Genomic DNA, 18,723 nt, shown 5'->3' on the forward strand with positions numbered 1-18,723 from the left:
TACTCACTGCTTTCCCTCCCATCTTTGTATCGTCGGCAAACTTGGATACGTTACACTTGGTCCCCTCCTCCAAATCGTTAATATAGATTGTAAAGAGTTGGGGTCCCAGCACTGACCCCTGTGGAACACCACTAGTTACTGACTGCCAACCCGAGAATGAACCATTTATCCCAACTCTCTGTTTTCTGTTTGATAGCCAATCTTCCACCCATGCCAGCATATTACCCCCAATCCTGTGATTTTTTATCTTGTGCAGACTGATTAAATGTTCTGACTGTGGGAAGAGATTTAAAAGGTCCCAGGATCTGAAGAGACACCAGCCTGGGCTGGGAAAGGGGGACATGAGACAACATTCTCCCTCTTACCCCCTTTCTAAACTCCAGGGTTTTAGAAGTGGAGCATTTACAGACAGGAAGCTCAGATCAAACATCACCTCAAGATCAGACAGAGTCGCTCGATTCATCAGGATCTGAATATCATCGGCCTTTGTACATGGAAGGAGAAAACAGCTGTAAGAACCGGGTTTTTCTGGTCCTCTTCTTGAGTTCCGTAGTACGAAGAATTCCAGGCTCGAGGGTTCGGAGAGTTAAAACAACATCATTTTATTCATTACTGTTTGGAGTGGTCATACAGCATATCGACAGTACATTCGTGTCCCGAGGGTCACACCGGGTTAGACACGTGGTGCCAGCATTTACGTCCCCGGGAGATGTCTGACCCTCTTGATGTTCCACACGCCTTCTGGCTAAGAGAGAGAGAAAATACCGGTGGGGAAGCCCCTATTATACCGTGGGACAAGGGTCACTACATCACTTTCCTGGCAACAAGTGTTTTGTTACATCACTTCCCTGGCAACAAGCGTTCTCCAATGGGAATCACTCAAGCCCTTTCGGTTTGACCATGATCTGGTCTTCAGTCTGGCAAGCAGGTCCTGACTTGCCTCACTGCTGTGGGCACCGAACAATGGCTAGTCAATCATTCTCTAGTCAGCAGTTAGGCCCTTTCAGTGGCCCTGATCTGGTCGTTGGCACTTCGTTAACACTTGGCCTCAGACTGAGGCAGATTCTCTGTTCTGCTAGCTTTTGCACTTTGCACAGCTGGGGCTGCTTTTTAATCTAATCTAGACTTTCCTTGTGTGGAGCCATTTTTGTAAGCCAATTCATTGCCCATTTTATTCCCATTTCCACATCCAAACCATTTTTGTAAGCCAATTCATTGTCCATTTTATTCACGTTTCCACATCCCTCCCTTTGATTCTTTATACAATCTACAAGAATCATTATATACAAGGTATACTCTTGATAGTGCACTTTATCAAAAACACACCCTGTGTCTCCGTTTTGTTTGTGTTCTGGCCATGAACACAACCAAAAGGGTTTTCATTTCGAATTTACAGATAACTGTGCAGGACCGAACAGGCTTCCTCTGGGGGTTCCCCCTGCTTTGCTGCGTCTACTTCTACCCTAATTCGGGAGAGGCGAGGGGGTATAGTAGCTCCTGCACGACTTATACAACATTTGATACTATTTACAACAATAATAATTCCCAAAATTACACCACTTATAACAATCAAACCATACAGTAATTTCTGTCCCAATGTTTTCAGCCATGTAAACCATCCTTCACCCCCTCCGGCTTCAATGAAGTCGGCCAGTTGATTTTTAATCTTGTCTATAGCGTCTTGGATATTTTGTCTCTCACTATTGACGTTTGTAATGCATTTGTCTCCTATAATCATACACGCACCTCCCTCTTGTGCCAAGAGGTAGTCCAAAGCATATCGGTTTTGCATGCTAAAAAGACGTAGGGTTGCCATTTCCTTATTTATGGCGGTTAATGCTTTAATGGTGCTATTGCCCAGGAGGGTGATTCCGCACATTAGATAATTCCTATTCTTGGCTGCTATCACTCCTGCGCCCCCTCCCAATGATATGGCCGATAGAATACCCCACCCTACTGAGCTACCCAGTGTGGTCGGATCTCGCCAATCTGCACAGAACTCCTCGGAGACTGCCCGGCGTTTCCGTCTGGATGGTGTACTGGTGGGGCAGGGAACAGCTATGGGGGCGATTACTCCTACTGCGAAGAGAGAGGGGAGTTTTGGCGTCGCTGTTGTATACGTTCCATTGAGGAGGAACGCAAACCCGTGCTTCGCTCGGTAACATTTGACCTCCCGGTTATTAACCTTCACAAACTGTGTATAATAATAGTTAAGGGGGTCATTTGAGTTTCCCCCAGACCCGGACAGCTGGAATGTATCAAATGGGAAGATCCATTTACCGGATGATACATGGGTCCCGTTACACTGACCACAAATGAATTGTCTTCCTGCTGTGACATTAAAGCACCTTTGTTCCTCGCATGTACAGGCCAGCTGGCCCCTGTGTACCTGACAGTGGTGTCGGGCACATTGTTGTTGTATGCAGGTATTGTCCTGGGTGACAAGGGCATATACGCATCCCCATCCCTTACCCGTAAAACACAGGGGATAGCTACCTGACGTTGTGCAATTCTCACCCATGAGCCCTCGGCAACCGGGGTCTGTTGAGCTTATTAGCTGCACGCATTGCCCCCGAACGCCCTGGCTATATCGACCCGTCTGGCCCTCGCATGTCTGTTTCGTTGTGTCGGCGGTATATAGTGGGAGGGGTTGCCAACCTGGTGTGGCTGCAAACAAGGATTCCACTGATGTGGCCGGGGGTAGCATACACTCCGGTCTCCGTGTATCTGTAGGTGGGTCCGATAAAATAAGTTATTCTCTATGCCTCCTACCCATGTTAGAAAAGGGGTAAAGGAGATGGTTAGCAATATGTTGATGGGAATCATGATACACAATAAGTCCAATTTATTCTTCTTTTGGGGCTCCTGCCGTATCTCTTTTCACGTGTGACGCGTGTATCCAAGCCTTCTTTCCTTGTACTTTCACGGCTGCTCCTGTGGTCAACAGGATGACATACGGACCTTCCCACTTGTCTTCCAGGGGGGCTGGCTTTATTTTCTTTACCCAAACTTGTAGCCCGGGGACTAAACTGTGTCCTCCCGGTGGGGGTTCTTGCCAAGCTGCGCTGACCTGTTGGGAAGCAAAACTGACAGCATCTGTTAGATCTTTGCAATACTTTAGTACTGTGTCACTTAGAAGATGAATGTCAGCCCTACGTAGATCTATTGTTCCGGGTAGCGACATTGGTCTACCGGTAACGACCTCATAGGGGCTGAGTCCAGTGGTCCTATTCGGGGTGGCTCGAATACTACATAGGAAAAGGGGTAGGGCCTGAGGCCATGGCACTCCTTCAGAGTGGTACTTAGTGAGCCGTTGTTTAATTGTCCTGTTTGCTCTTTCCACTTGTCCCGATGATTGGGGGTGGTATGGGCAATGCAATGACCATTGTATTTGTAGTAGTCTGCAAAGTTCTTTAATTATTTCCCCCGTAAAATGTGTGCCTTGGTCTGAGTCAATACATAAGGGCACGCCCCATCTAGGAATGTAATCTTTACACAAGACTTTCGCGGTTGCAGCAGCGGTGGCGCTTCGAACTGGGGTGGCTTCAATCCATCGTGAAAAGCAATCGACTATCACCAATACATCTGTATATCCCTGACATTTTGGCAAGGAAATATAGTCGACCTGTAAATGTTGGAAGGGCCCTGCTTTTAACATTGGTACTTCAATTTTTTGTCCAGGATTTACTTTCTGGCATGTCACACATTGCTCCACTATTCTTTGGGCTTGAGTTCGAAACCCTTTTGCCCACCAATTTCTCTGGAATCTGGCTGTCATTTGCTGTGCGGCTATGTGTCCACACGAGTGTATTTGTTGGGCCAAAAACGGCATCAGTTCCTTTGGGCATCCTACTGCTCCCGTTTTGAGATGTTGCCATATGCCATCTTTATTGGGTTGCAACCCATTTTCTAACCATGTCCATTGTTCCTCCCTTGGGGTCGCTCTTTGCATTAGTAGGATGTCCCCTTGGTCGTTGTTTGTCGTGATATATCACACCTGAGGTGTTGGGGGGGGGTAATGGTACGGGCGGCGTATTTTGCTGCTTCGTCTGCCCTAGCGTTGCCCCTAGCTTCAGGGGTATCTTCTTTGTTATGGCCCTTACATTTTAGTATGGCCACTTCTTCGGGTAACTGGATGGCCTCCATTAATGCTGTTACCTCTCTTCCATTTTTTATGGGTGTACCTGCAGCTGTCAGAAAACCTCTTTGTTTCCATAATTGTCCAAAGTCATGAGCGATGCCAAAGGCATATCTAGAATCGGTATATATATTGGCCGTCTTGTCTCGAGCATAGAGACAGGCTTGGGTGAGGGCGACTAGTTCTGCCTGTTGTGCTGAGGCCCCTCCTCCCATACTTCCTGCTCGTACTACTGCGAATTCTGTTGTAACCGCCCACCCTGCCAATCGGGTTCCTTTTTCCACAAAGGATGACCCATCCATGTAAAGGACCATTTCGGGATTGTGTAAGGGTAGTTCCTGTGTCTCAGCCCTCTGCTGCATGGCGTCTAACAGGTTTACACAGTCGTGATCACTTTCTAGTTCTCCGGGGTTTGTCAGGGGCATCATGCTTGCTGGATTGCCCGGCCCGGATTTAGTAATGGTCAAATTATCTGTTTCCATAATCGTGGTCCATCGGGTCCATCGAGAGGCGGTCACTTGAGCTACCTTATTCATTCCTAACATGGCATGGACGGTGTGCGGGCATTGGACCACCAACTTTTGTGCTAAAACTACCGGGGCTGTAACTTCTATTGCTAGGCAGGTTGCTTGCATAGCTCTCAGACAGCTACCCCATCCTTGGGCCACCAAATCCAACTGGGTACTATAGTATCCTACGGGCCTGTGTCTATCTCCGTGGGCCTGGGTTAGTACTGCTGTCATATACCCGTCCTTTTCGTGTACATAGAGGCGGAATGGCATCCGCGCATCGGGAATGGCTAAAGCCGGTGCGCTACATAGGGCGCGCTTCAGTTCTTCGAACGTCCGCATTTGCTCTGGATTTAATGCGATCTGATCCCTGGAACCCGGATTGTCCTTTAGCAGTTTGGTCAAAGGCTGCGCTTTTTGGCTGTATGATTCTATCCAGAGGCGGCTGAAGTTACACAGGCCTAGAAATGATCTCAGGGCTTTTATGGTTCGTGGGCATGCGGCCATTTGAATTGTCTTTTTTCTATCCTCCGTCAGTCCCCTATTTCCCTTGGATATTTGTTGTCCTAGGTATGTGACTGTGGTTCTATTAATCTGTGCTTTATCCCACGTTGCTTTGTGTCCTGCCCGCTCTAGGTGCCCCAGGATTATCAGAAGGTCTTTTTGGTGTTGCTCTTTTGTCTTTGAGGCTATAAGGATATCATCTACATATTGGATCACCGTAGATTCCAGAGGGGGCAGTGTTCGTAGGTCCGTCTGTATCGCTCGGTGGTACACCGTAGGATTACTGTGGAAGCCCTGTGGCATCCTTGTCCAGGTGTACTGTTGTTGGTTTACCATAAAGGCGAACCACGGCTGCACCTCTTTGGCTAAGGGTACGGCCCAAAAGCCATTGGCCATATCTATTACTGAGAAGATTTCTTCCTCAGATCCCAAGGAGTTAAAGATAACTGATGGGTCCGCCACCAATTGGGTCTTTTGTTCTATGCACTCGTTGGCCTTTCGATAATCAATGGTCAGTCGCCATTGTCCATTGGATTTTACCACTGGCCACACAGGACTGTTGGAGGCAGAGTGTGTCTTAATTAACACCCCTCGTTTTTCTAATTGTTCGATTATAGGCAAAATGGCGGCGGGGCTTATAGGGTACTGTTTTGTGGAAGGTGGCGGCTTCCCTGTGAACGTTACGGGGTCTATCCGTAGGGTTCCGCACACATATTTATCTCGCGCCCAGATAGGATGGTCCTTCAGTCCCCACTCGTCCTTACTATTCTCTTTCACAGCTCTTATCCTGCGGGGGCTGTTTTGGATCGTCCAACCTATGTCTCCATTCCCAGTAAAGTGTAGGCTAAAGTCTAGCTTTGTCAATATGTCCAAGCCTATGATGGGGGCGGTGACGGGTCCAATCCATATATGTTCCCTTGTTTCATGGGGGCCGAAACACAAGGTCATTTTGTGGGTTCTATGTAAGATGATGTCTTCTCCACTGGCCCCTAAGGCTTTCTCAGTTTTCCCATCTAGCGGGCAGTCTTGGGCATATTGTGTGGGGAAGACCATCAATTCTGCTCCTGTGTCCAATAGGCAGTCTACTTTCAGTGGGGGTGAGTTATCTGTTTTTCCCACCAACAAAGTCATATAGAGGCCGTCCCTGGCTTGGGTGATTAAAGCTCTCAGTTGCCAAGGTACCTCTACCTTCGGGGGTTCGTTGGTGGGGTCTATTGGTTTTTTGCTTGCTGTCGGGCCATGCTGTCGAAGGTTTCCCTTCCGGTGGAGTTTGAGTTCCGGTACATTTCTACCATCGCCATCTCTCCAGGGCTAAGGGTCGGTGGGGAGGGGGTAATTGTCTGGGTGTCATACAGGCTGGCGGTGCCCAGGGTCTGCCACGGATTTGTGCCGGGTTGATTATCTGGGACTGCCTGTCCTTGCCATTGTCCTCCCCACCTCTTCCTCCGTTATTGCTTCTTCCTCTACCCCTGTTGCCCACTCGGCATGTTCTAGCCCAGTGTCCCTCTTTCCCACATTTGTAGCAAGTGCCTGGTTTCTTATCTGGGTTTCCCACGGGGGGTGCAGAGCTTGCTCGCTCCGGGGGGTTTAGTTTCATGACTCGGAGATTGGCACAGTGTTCTCTATCCTGGGTTACGGCTTGTTGGGTCAGGTTCGCAAAAGAAACTGCGTTTGTTTTCCAGTTTGCCATTGTTAATTTTACCAATTTTGCCAGGTCAGGTCTCAAACCATTCATAAATGCGTTTTTTAATGGTTCATGGGTGCAGGCATCCACCTCTGCTTCGGTATTCTGTCCCATGCCAGAGTACTCTACCCACTGGTTAGCGAAATGAACGGCGAAGTCATTGGGGTCTTCTTTTTCTTTTTGGACACAGGAGGCTATTTTGGACCAGTCTGGATTGGTCGGGCCCCTTTCCTGTAGCCAATTTCTAATGGCCGTCCACCCTTCTGTCCTATCGGCTTCTGATTCTATCATAGCTAGGTCAGGGGGGACTATTAGGACTGGTGGAGCTGGAGGTGGTACGGCAGGAAGTGCGGCTCCGGCAGCTGGAGGTGGGTTGGCTGCTTGATGCGCCGCTAATGCCGCTTGGTGTGCTTGTCTGGCTGCGTTAAGTAGGGCGTTTGCTCGTCTGGTGACAGCCATATTTACTATTGCCGTCAGGGCGGCCGACTCTCTTGCGCTAACTACTACTGCTATAACCTGGCATCCATCAAATGGGTGCAGGTTATAGATTGTTCTTTTTCGTTCCAAGAACTGCCAGGCTTTTACTCTGCTTTTCTTTGGGTGTGGCATATCAGTTGCCCATTGATCTATATCTTTTGGGTTGGCCGGGTAGTAGGTATAAATTCGGAGATTTCGGCCGCCTACTTCATGTTTTTGTAACCTGATGGGGGCAAGGCGTGGGGGTGGTTTCTCGGTTATATCTTCTTCATCTGATGAGTCCGTAAGAGGAGTATTTATTTTAGCAATATGGGCTTTGTTTGATCGGGGTTGGGGCGTGGGCTGTTCATATGCCGGAGGGGCTGTAGGGGGCGCTGCAGGATAGGTAGGATACAAGGGCGTCGGGGTAATCATCACCACTTTTGGGCTTTCCCTGTGTGCCTCCCTTTCCTTCTTGATTTTTGCCTTCCACTTTTCTGCTCTTTCGTTTGCTTTTTCAAGGCATTTTTGGTGTTTCTCTAACTCGGTTTTGTATTTTGTTATTTGTTCGTGGAGAGCTGTTTTTTGTTCTTTCTCTTTGGCCTCTGCCGCCTTCCGAGTTATTTCTCCTCTCTGCCTACACTGTTTCAAGGTGGCCAATACCCAGCCCGTTTTTCTTTTCCCTCCTTTCATACGGGTGGTCTTGCCCCATGCTCTTTTTATATCATCAAGGGACCATTGTCCTTTTGAGGCACCAAATTTTTGTTCGATATTATATTCATGTTGTGGGACATCGAATGTACTTTCTATATACTGTTTAAGTTGGATTACTATTTCTTCTAACGTGGTTTCGGGAGGGGCTCTGCCTCCTTCTTCCGTCGTTGGTTTTTTACTTGGTTCTGTCATGTTGCCACAGGTCGTAGACTTAACGAATAAGTTTATTGATAGATCAGAGTCCCGGACTCTGTCGCGTGCTAGCAATGGGGCACTGTGCTTCGTTAACCGCCAGCCAGAGGGTACGCTACCCGGTTGGTTCGTTCAATAAAGATCACAGAGACAGGGTGCAAAAAGGGCACAATAAATTATAGTGCTTACCTTTTTCCCCTTTCTTGATGTCTTGCGATCCTGCCGACTACGCCAAGTTGTTAGAACCGGGTTTTCCTGGTCCTCGTCTTGAGTTCCGTAGTACGAAGAATGATTTCAGGCTCGAGGTTTCGGAGAGTTAAAACAACATTTTATTACTTCCAACTGTTCGCAGTGGTCACACGGTATATTGAGGTCTTTTGCAGTACATTCGTGTCCCAAGAGTCACACCGGGTTAGGCACGTGTTGCCAGCATTTACGTCCCCGGGAGGTGTCTGACTCTCTTGATGATCCACACGTCTTCTGGCTAAGAGCGAATACCGGTAGGGAAGCCCCTTTTATACGGTGGGACAAGGGTCATTACATCACTTCCCTGGCAACAAGCGTTCTCCAATGGGGATCACTTAAGCCCTTTCAGTTTGGCCATGATCTGGTCTTCAGTCTGGCGGGCAAGTCCTGACTTGTCTCACTGCTGCATATGCCTTCCTGAAGTACCGGATCGTGATTGGGCACCGCACAATAGCTAGTCAGTCATCTTCTAGCTAGCAGTTAAGCCTTTTCAGTGACCTTTATTGCTCGTTAACACTTGGCCGCAGGCTGGGGCAGGTGTCTCTCTTTTCTGCTAGCTTTGCACTTTGCAAAGCTGGGGCTGCTCTTTAATCTAATCTAGACTTTCCTTGTGCGAAGCCATTTTTGTAAGCCAATTCATCGTCCATTTTATTCACATTTCCTCAGGCCTCTCCCCAGTGTGAACTCGCTGGTGTGTCAGCAGGTTGGATGACTGAGTGAATCCCTTCCCACACTCAGGGCAGGTGAACGGCCTCTCCCCAGTGTGAACTCGCTGGTGTCTCAGCAGGTGGGATGACTGAGTGAATCCCTTCCCACGCTCAGGGCAGGTGAATGGCCTCTCCCCACTGTGACTGCGCAGGTGTACAGTGAGGTCAGATGACTGCCTAAACCCAGTCCCGCAGTGAGAGCACCTGAACGGTCTCTCGTCAGTGTGAACACTTTGATGGTGTATCATTTCCCCGGAACTTTTAAAGCACTTCCCACAGTCCGGGCAGTTAAAAGGTCTCTCAGAGTGAACTCGCCGGTGTGTCAGCAGGTTGGATGAATTAGTGAATCCCTTCCCACACACGGAGCAGGTGAATGGTCTCTCCCCAGTGTGAGTGCGCTGGTGGACAGTGAGGTCAGATGACTGCCTGAACCCAGTCCCGCAGTGAGAGCACCTGAACGGTCTCTCATCAGTGTGAACACGTTGATGGTGTATTAGTTCCCCGGAACCTTTAAAGCACTTCCCACAGTCCGAGCATTTAAAAGGTCTCTCATCAGAGTGAACTCGCTGGTGTGTAAGCAGGGTGGATGAGCGAGTGAATCCCTTCCCACACACGGAGCAGGTGAACGGTCTCTCCCCAGTGTGAGTGCGCTGGTGTACAGTGAGCTCAGATGTCCGCCTGAACCCAGTCCCACAGTGCGAGCACCTGAACGGTCTCTCCCCAGTGTGAAAACGTTGATGGCGTATCATTTCCCTGGAACTTTTAAAGCATAGAAAACATAGAAACATAGAGATAGGAACAGGAGTAGGCCATTCGGCCCTTCGAGCCTGCTCCGCCATTCAATGAGATCATGGCTGATCTTCCTCTGAGATCTTAGCTGATCTTACCAGTTCAGTACCCCGTCCCCGCCTTTTCTCCGTAACCCTTAATCCCCTTAGCCTTCAGAAATATATCCAATTCTCTCTTGAAAATATTTATTGAATTAGCCTTCACAGCCCTCTGTGGCAGGGAATTCCACAGGCTCACCACTCTTTGAGTGAAGAAATTCTTCCTCATCTCTGTTTTAAATGATTTGCCCGCTATTTTTAGACTGTGGCCCCTGGTTCTGTGCTCCCCTGCCATTGGAAACATTCTCTCTGAATTCAGCCTGTCCAGGCCTGCCATAATTTTATATGTTTCGATGAGATCCCCTCTCAATCTTCTAAACTCCAGTGAGTACAAGCCCAAACTATTCAATCTCTCCTCGTAGGTCATTCCCGCCATTCCAGGTATCAGCCTGGTGAATCGCCGCTGCACTCTTTCCATGGCAAGAACATCCTTCCGCAGATGGGGCGACCAAAACTGTACACAATACTCCAGATGCGGTCTCACCAGCACCTTGTACAGCTGTAGTAAGGTATCCCTATTCCTATACTCGAACCCCCTTGATATGAAGGCCAACATACCATTTGCCTTCTTAATCGCCTGTTGCACCTGCATGCTCTCCTTCAGTGACTGGTGCACAAGAACACCCAGGTCCCTCTGCACTTCCCCATCTCCCAATCTATTGCCATTTAGATAATAATCTACCCTCCTGTTTTTACCCCCAAAGTGGATAACCTCGCATTTATCCACATTATAGTGCATCTGCCACGTATCCGCCCATTCTCCCAACCTGTCCAAATCGCACTGTAGCCTCCTGACATCCTCATCAGAGCCCACCCCTCCTCCTAGTTTAGTGTCGTCAGCGAATTTGGAAATATTGCATCCAATTCCCTGATCCAGATCATTTATATATATTGTGAACAGCTGGGGTCCCAGGACAGATCCTTGCGGCACCCCGCTGGTCACTGCCTGCCACTCCGAAAACGAGCCGTTTATTCCAACTCTCTGTTTTCTATCCGCCAGCCAGTTCTCTATCCACGTTAATACTTTGCCCCCAATCCCATGAGCCTTAATTTTGCATGATAATCTTTTGTGTGGAACCTTATCGAAGGCTTTCTGGAAGTCAAGGTACACCACATCCACTGGCTCTCCCCCATCTATTTTACCAGTTACTTCCTCAAAAAATTCCAGCAGATTAGTCAAACACGATTTACCCTTTGTAAATCCATGTTGACTCTGTCCGATCCTTTCCCCATTTGTCAAGTGCTCCGCTATTTTATCCTTAATAATGGACTCTAGCATTTTGCCCACAACCGATGTAAGGCTTACTGGTCTATAATTCCCTGCTTTCTCTCTACCCCCCTTTTTAAATATTGGGGTAACATTAGCTACCCTCCAATCCACGGGTACTGTTCCCGAGTCAATGGAGTTCCGGAAGATGATCCTTAGAGCATCTGCTATCTCCAGGGCCACCTCCTTAAGTACCCTAGGATGTAGTTTATCAGGCCCCGGGGATTTGTCGGCCTTCAGTCCCCTCAACTTACCCAACACCATATCCCTAGAGATACTAATTTCTGTCAGCTCCTCCCTCTCATTAGTCCCTATGTTTGCCGATATTCCTGGGAGGTTATTTGTGTCCTCCTTTGTGAATACAGAACCAAAGTATGAGTTTAATTGGTCTGCCATTTCCTTATTCTCCATTATATATTCTCCCGAATCGGACTGCAAGGGACCGACTTGGGATTTTACCAGTCTTTTCCTCCTGATATACCGATAAAAGCTTTTGCAGTCTGTCTTTATGTTTGCTGCAAGTTTACTTTCGTATTCTATTTTCCCCTTCCTGATTAATCCCTTTGTCCTCTTTTGCTGTATCCTGTACTGCCCCCAATCTTCCGGTCTGGTGCTTTTTTTTGCCAGTTGATATGCCCTTTTTTTTTATTTTATGCTGTCCCTAATTTCCCTCGTTATCCACGGTTGAGTCACCTTTTTAGGTTTATTTTTATGCCAAACCGGTATAAACATGTTCTGGAATTCTTCCATTCTATCTTTGAATGCTTGCCATTGTCTATCCACTGTCAATCCCCCCAGAAACACCACCCAATCAATCTTACCCAATTCCCGTCTCATACCCTCGTAATTCCCTTTATTTAAGTTCTGGACCTTAGTCTCTGATTCAATTTCCTCACTCTCCATCTCGACTGAGAGCTCGATCATATTATGATCGCTCTGACCCAAGGGGCCTCGTACAAGAAGATTGTTGATAAGTCCCTTCTCATTGCACAATACCCAGTCTAAAATGGCCTGATCTCGAGTCGGCTCCTCGACATATTGGTCCAGATAACCGTCCCGAAAACATTCCAGGAATTCCTCCTCCTCAGAATTTTTACTAATTTGGGTAGTCCAATCAATATGTAAATTAAAGTCACCCATGATGACAGCTGTGCTCTTATCGCACGCTTCTCTAATTTCCCTTTTTATGCCTTCCCTCACCTCCATATTACTATTTGGAGGCCTATATATCACACCCACTAACGTTTTCCTCCCCTTGCTATTTCTCATTTCTACCCATACAGATTCCGTTTCATCCGAGTTAATATCCTTCCTTTCCATTGCATTAATCCCCTCCTTTACCAGCAATGCTACCCCACCTCCCCTACCTTTTTGCCGATCCTTCCTAAATATTGTATATCCCTGGATGTTAAGTTCCCAGCCTTGCCCACCCTGCAGCCACGTTTCTGTAATCCCAATCAAATCATACTTGTTTACCTCTATTTCCACAACTAATTCATCCACCTTGTTCCTAATGCTTCTAGCATTAAGATACAAAGCCTTCAGGCTTGCTTTTTTCACACTCTCATTATGAATTAGTTTGGCCCTTTGTGTTTCTCTCCTTTGCTTATTGCTTCTCACCTTTCTACCATCTATTTCTGACTTCATATGACTTCCCTCTTTTCCACTATCTAGGTTCCCATCCCCCTGCCAAATTAGTTTAAATCCTCCCGAACCGCCCTAGAAAATATTACCCCGAGGACATCGGCACCCTCACAGCTCAGGTGTAGACCGTCCCCTTGGTACAGGTCACTCCTCCCCAAGAACTGGTTCCAATGCCTCAAGAATTTAAATCCCTCTCCCTTGCACCACTGCTCAAGCCACGTATTTAGCTTATCTATCTTACTCTCTCTAAACTTATTAGCTCGTGGCACTGGTAGCAATCCAGAGATTACTACCTTTGAGGTCCTACTTTTCAATTTAGCTCCTAACTCCCTAAATTCAGCTTGTAGGACCTCCTCCCTCTTTTTACCTACATCGTTGGTACCTACATGTACCACGACAACTGGCTGATCCCCCTCCCCCTTCAGAATGCTCTGCACCCGCTCCGAGACATCCTTGACCCTTGCACCAGGGAGGCAACATACCATCTTGGAGTCTCGGTCTCGGCCACAGAAACTCCTATCTATCCCCCTTACAATTGAATCCCCTATCACTATAGCCCTATCCCTTTTTTTCCCACCCTTCTGTGCAGCAGAGCCAGTCATGGTGCCCTGAACCTGGCTGCTGGTGCCTTCCCCTGATAAGTCATCTCCCCCAACAGTACCCAAAACGGTAAACCTGTTTTGGAGGGAGATGACCGCAGGTGACTCCTGCACTACCTTCCTGCCTTTACCCTGCCTTTTGGTCACCCATTTACTGTCTGAGCTAGCCTTTACCTGCGGTGTGACCAACTCACTGAATGTGCTATCCACAACATCCTCAGCATCGCGTATGCTCCAGAGTGAGTCCATTCGCAGCTCCAGCGCCGCCATGCGGTCTGCTAGGAGCTGCAGCTGGACACACTTCCTGCACACATAGTTGTCAGGGACAGTGTCCCTGATTTCCCACATGGCACAGGAGAAGCATGACACGGGTCCGAGCTGCCCTTCCATGACTTAACCCTTACAATACCCTTTTATTTACTACGATTTAGCTTAACTATTGAATTCTACTTAGAATAAGTTTGTGAAAGTACTCACCAACCAGTCACCTACCTGTTTTCTGGTGTTGTATTTTCACTGCCGCCTCCTGTCCTGGAACCTTCTCCACCTAGGTTAGGCTCCTGAAATAAAATAAATTGAACCTACCTTTTCAACTTCCCCTAACCCCTAAAAGGTTAGAGGAGGTGGAAGGGTGGGAGACACTACACTGTAGTGTTTCGGGTTTAGCAACAGCTCCACCTATATAAGAGTTACTGGCCTCCTGCTCTCCCGTCTGCACCAGCTGTGAAAGAAAAAGCCCGCGAAAGGTGAGCTTTTAAACTCACCAGTTACTGGCCTCCTGCTCTCCCGACTGCCCCAGCTGTGGTCTCGGGCCTCGCCTCTCTCCGGTTTTTATACCGGCTCTGAATCACTGCTCCCGACTGGTCTCGGGCCTCGCTGGTCGCCGGGTTTTCTCCCGAGCTCCTCCTCGCTGCTCCCGCTGCTCCCGACTGGTCTCGGGCCTCGCCTCTCTCCGGTTTTTATACCGGCTCTGAATCACTGCTCCCGACTGGTCTCGGGCCTCGCTGGTCGCCGGGTTTTCTCCCGAGCTCCTCCTCGCTGCTCCCGCTGCTCCCGACTGGTCTCGGGCCTCGCCTCTCTCCGGTTTTTATACCGGCTCTGAATCACTGCTCCCGACTGGTCTCGGGCCTCGCTGGTCGCCGGGTTTTCTCCCGAGCTCCTCCTCGCTGCTCCCGCTGCTCCCGACTGGTCTCGGGCCTCGCCTCTCTCCGGTTTTTATACCGGCTCTGAATCACTGCTCCCGACTGGTCTCGGGCCTCGCTGGTCGCCGGGTTTTCTCCCGAGCTCCTCCTCGCTGCTCCCGCTGCTCCCGACTGGTCTCGGGCCTCGCCTCTCTCCGGTTTTTATACCGGCTCTGAATCACTGCTCCCGACTGGTCTCGGGCCTCGCTGGTCGCCGGGTTTTCTCCCGAGCTCCTCCTCGCTGCTCCCGCTGCTCCCGACTGGTCTGATACAGTAACAGTGCAAGTTCTGTCCATTCACAGTCTGTCCCTCTCCCAGTGTACACACTAACCCAGATAACCTGCCCACGGTCTGATACAGTAACAGTGCAAGATCTGTCCATTCACAGTCTGTCCCTCTCCCAGTGTACACACTAACCCAGATAACCTGCCCACGGCCTGATACAGTAACAGTGCAAGTTCTGTCCATTCACAGTCTGTCCCTCTCCCAGTGTACACACTAACCCAGATAACCTGCCCACGGTCTGATACAGTAACAGTGCAACTTCTGTCCATTCACAGTCTGTCCCTCTCCCAGTGTACACACTAACCCAGATAACCTGCCCACGGTCTGATACAGTAACAGTGCAAGTCCTGTCCATTCACAGTCTGTCCCTCCCCCAGTGTACACACTAACCCAGATAACCTGCCCACGGTCTGATACAGTAACAGTGCAACTTCTGTCCATTCACAGTCTGTCCCTCTCCCAGTGTACACACTGTGGTAAACCACGTTCACTATCGTATCACTGTTAGTAGTTAGCACTGTTCACCACTGTTCGTTATAACTGTATCACTGACCACTATTGTATCACGGTACGAGGTCGCCTCTTGCCACACTGCTATACCTGGGATGACCACCGCCGACTCCGCCTTGGCTCCACCCACCAGGCCAGGTATAAAGGTGAGCGACTGACTGGTATTCCTCCTGCTTGGATCGGATCACCCACGAGAGTGGGCTCTGTTATTTAGTCAATAAAAACCTTTAGTCACCTTCGTAACTCTTCGCCTTTTATTGGAGGAATTGATAGGTATATCAATTTTATTGACTAAATTTAATGATGTCCGACAACGAGTCACAACCGGCGGAGGAGCCACCAGCGCAGCTCCCAGGAGCACAGCCACACCAGCCAGCTTGGCTGCGAGCCCTCAGACCGCCGTACCTGGACCTGAACCCACGAGCAGCAAACTCAGCCGCAGACTTTAAACACTGGCTGGTCTGCTTCGAATCATACCTGAGAGAATCCAGCGTCCCTCAGGCATCCAAACTAAGTGTCCTGCAGGCGCAACTGAGCCCGAGAGTATACACTCTCATCGAGGACATGACTACCTACGAGACCGCCATCAACCTGCTGAAACAGAAGTACCGGACCCCGGTAAACTACATGTACGCTAGGCACCTCCTAAGATCACGGCCGCAACAGCCAGGAGAATCAGTAGCCGAATTCTCACAGGCGCTATATGCACTCGCCAGGAACTGTGACTTTAAATCGGTGTCGGCAGCCGAAAATACTGAAGATAATATCCGCGACGCATTCCTGAAAGGCCTACGGTCCGAGTACTCACGGCAAAGACTGCTGGAAGCTAAAGACCTCAGCATGGAAAAAGCTGAAGCCCTCGCTATCTCCCTGGAAGTGGCCCACCAAGATCAGGAAGCATTCACCAGGTACTGCTCGCGACCCTGGGACTCGGGCCCGACCCCTACCACAGCACCCTTCCCAGCGCCGCCCCCGGGACCTACCTCTGCGTCGGCGTCCCGGACCCGACCGGCCCCGCCACCCCCGGCACCGGCCCCGACATCGGGCATCCGCGATCGGGCCGCCGGCTGTTTTTTTTGTGGCCAGGAGAAGCACCCGAGGTCGCGCTGCCCAGCCAAGAACTCCACATGCAGAACCTGCCTGAAGAAAGGCCACTTCTCCAAGGCCTGCAGGAGCGGATCCTCAGAGGCCAGCAGTGCCGCATGCGAACTATGGGGGCGGCCATCTTCGTTTAGGGCAACTGAGGCCAGCATCCCCACACATGAGTCATGGGGGTGGCCATCTTTGTTTAGGGCAACTGAGGCCAGCATCCCCACACATGAGTCATGGGGGCGGCCATCTTTGATTAAGGCAACCGACCCCAATAGTGCCTCATGTGAGCTACGGGGGCAGCCATCTTCTCCGTCATTTTGCCCTACCTCGTGGGAGACGCCATTTTACTCACCACGCCCGACCGCCTCGCCCGCAGATGACAACGACTCGCTCAGCTACACACTAGCTTCCGTCACCCTGGACCAAGCCCGCCCGCACCATCTGTCCAAGTCAATGATGGACATCAAAGTGAACGGCCACGCCATGACCTGCCTGTTCGACAGCGGAAGCACGGAGAGCTTCATCCACCCAGACACGGTGAGCCACTACTCCCTCTCTGTCCTACCAACGCGCAGCCGAATCTCGATGGCATCGAGGTCCCACGCCACGGACATCAGCGGCTACTGTGTCGTGACCCTGTCGGTTAAGGGCACGGAGTATAAAAACTTTAAACTCCTCGTCCTCCCCCATCTCTGCGCTGCCGTCCTACTAGGGCTGGACTTCCAATCCCACCTCCAAAGCGTAACCCTAGCATACGGTGGACCCCTCCCCCCACTCACAGTCAACAACCAGCAAACGTTAAACCGCCCACCGCGTAACACCTGCAGCCTCTCCACCCTCAAGGTCCCGCCACCCTCTCTGTTTGCTAACCTTACCCCTGACTGCAAACCCGTCGCTACCAAGAGCAGGCGGTATAGCGCCGGGGACAGAGCCTTCATTAGCTCTGAGGTGCGGCGCCTCCTGAAAGAGGGCATTATCGAGGGGAGCAGCAGCCCCTGGCGTGCCCAGGTCGTAGTCGTAAAGACCGGCGATAAAAACCGCCTGGTCATCGACTACAGCCAGACCATAAACAGATATACCCAGCTGGACGCATACCCCCTCCCCCGCATATCTGACATGGTCAATCAGATTGCACAGTATAAAGTATTCTCGACCATCGACCTGAAGTCGGCCTACCACCAACTCCCTATCCACCCTGAGGACCGCCAGTATACCGCCTTCGAGGCGAATGGGCGCCTATACCACTTCCTTAGGGTCCCCTTCGGTGTCACTAATGGGGTCTCGGTCTTCCAAAGGGAGATGGACCAGATGGTTGACCAGAACGAACTGCAGGCTACATTCCCCTACCTAGATAACGTCACTATCTGCGGCCGCGACCGGCAGGAACATGACGCGAATCTGGAGAAATTCCTCCGTACGGCCCAACGGCTGAACCTCACCTACAATAAGGAGAAATGCGTGTTTAACACCACACGCCTTGCCATCCTCGGCTGCGTAGTGGAGAACGGAATCATCGGCCCCGACCCAGAAAGAATGCGCCCCCTCATGGAGCTACCCCTCCCCCACTGCCCTAAAGCACTTAGGAGAACCCTGGGGCTTTTCGCCTACTATGCCCAATGGGTACCCAATTACGCGGACAAAGCCAGACCCCTCCTGAAAGCCACTTCCTTCCCCCTCACGGAGGAGGCGTGCGCGGCCTTCTCCCTCATTAAGGGAGACATAGCCAAGGCCACGATGCACGCAGTGGACGAGTCCATCCCCTTCCAGGTGGAGAGCGACGCATCCGACTTCGCCTTAGCCGCCACCCTAAACCAGGAGGGGAGGCCAGTGGCCTTCTTCTCAAGGACCCTACAGGGCCCCGAGATCCGACATTCGTCGGTCGAGAAAGAGGCCCAGGCGATCGTGGAGGCAGTACGGCGCTGGAGGCACTACCTGGCAGGCAAACGATTTACCCTCCTCACCGACCAGCGTTCGGTGGCTTTCATGTTTAATAACAAGCTGAAGGGCAAAATCAAGAATGACAAGATTTTGAGATGGAGAATCGAGCTCTCCACCTACGATTATGAGATCTTGTACCGGCCAGGCAAGCTGAACGAATCCCCTGATGC

The 18,723-nt window shown here is 50.2% G+C and overlaps 2 protein-coding genes across 2 annotated transcripts; both read right to left on the reverse strand.

Moving 5' to 3' along the window:
* Positions 1 to 581: 581 nt before the first annotated feature.
* On the reverse strand, positions 582 to 2,165 carry LOC147096411 (syncytin-2-like). Its single transcript, XM_085975190.1, is given in 2 exon segments — positions 582 to 2,053; positions 2,055 to 2,165. Coding segments are annotated over 2 exon segments (774 nt in total). The 3' UTR covers positions 582 to 1,390.
* An 819-nt stretch (positions 2,166 to 2,984) lies between these two features.
* Positions 2,985 to 10,186, reverse strand: LOC147096412 (uncharacterized). The gene is made up of 2 exons (XM_085975189.1): positions 8,387 to 10,186; positions 2,985 to 3,070 (listed from the first exon to the last, which is right to left on the reverse strand). The coding sequence occupies exon 1, from the start codon at positions 9,987 to 9,989 to the stop codon at positions 9,096 to 9,098; it is 894 nt and encodes a 297-aa protein (XP_085831315.1). The 5' UTR covers positions 9,990 to 10,186; the 3' UTR covers positions 2,985 to 3,070; positions 8,387 to 9,095.
* Between the last annotated feature and the right edge of the window lie 8,537 nt (positions 10,187 to 18,723).

This window comes from Somniosus microcephalus, unplaced genomic scaffold (assembly GCF_052327205.1).
Source record: "Somniosus microcephalus isolate GS21.2 unplaced genomic scaffold, FLI_Smic_1.0 unresolved_chr1, whole genome shotgun sequence".
In the NCBI taxonomy this organism is placed as follows: Eukaryota; Metazoa; Chordata; class Chondrichthyes; order Squaliformes; family Somniosidae; genus Somniosus; species Somniosus microcephalus.

Excerpts from the sequence above, each read along its gene's own strand:
- LOC147096412 (XM_085975189.1), bottom strand. The coding sequence starts at position 9,989 with ATGGCGGAGCAGGCTCGAAGGGCCGAATGGCCTACTCCTGTTCCTATC.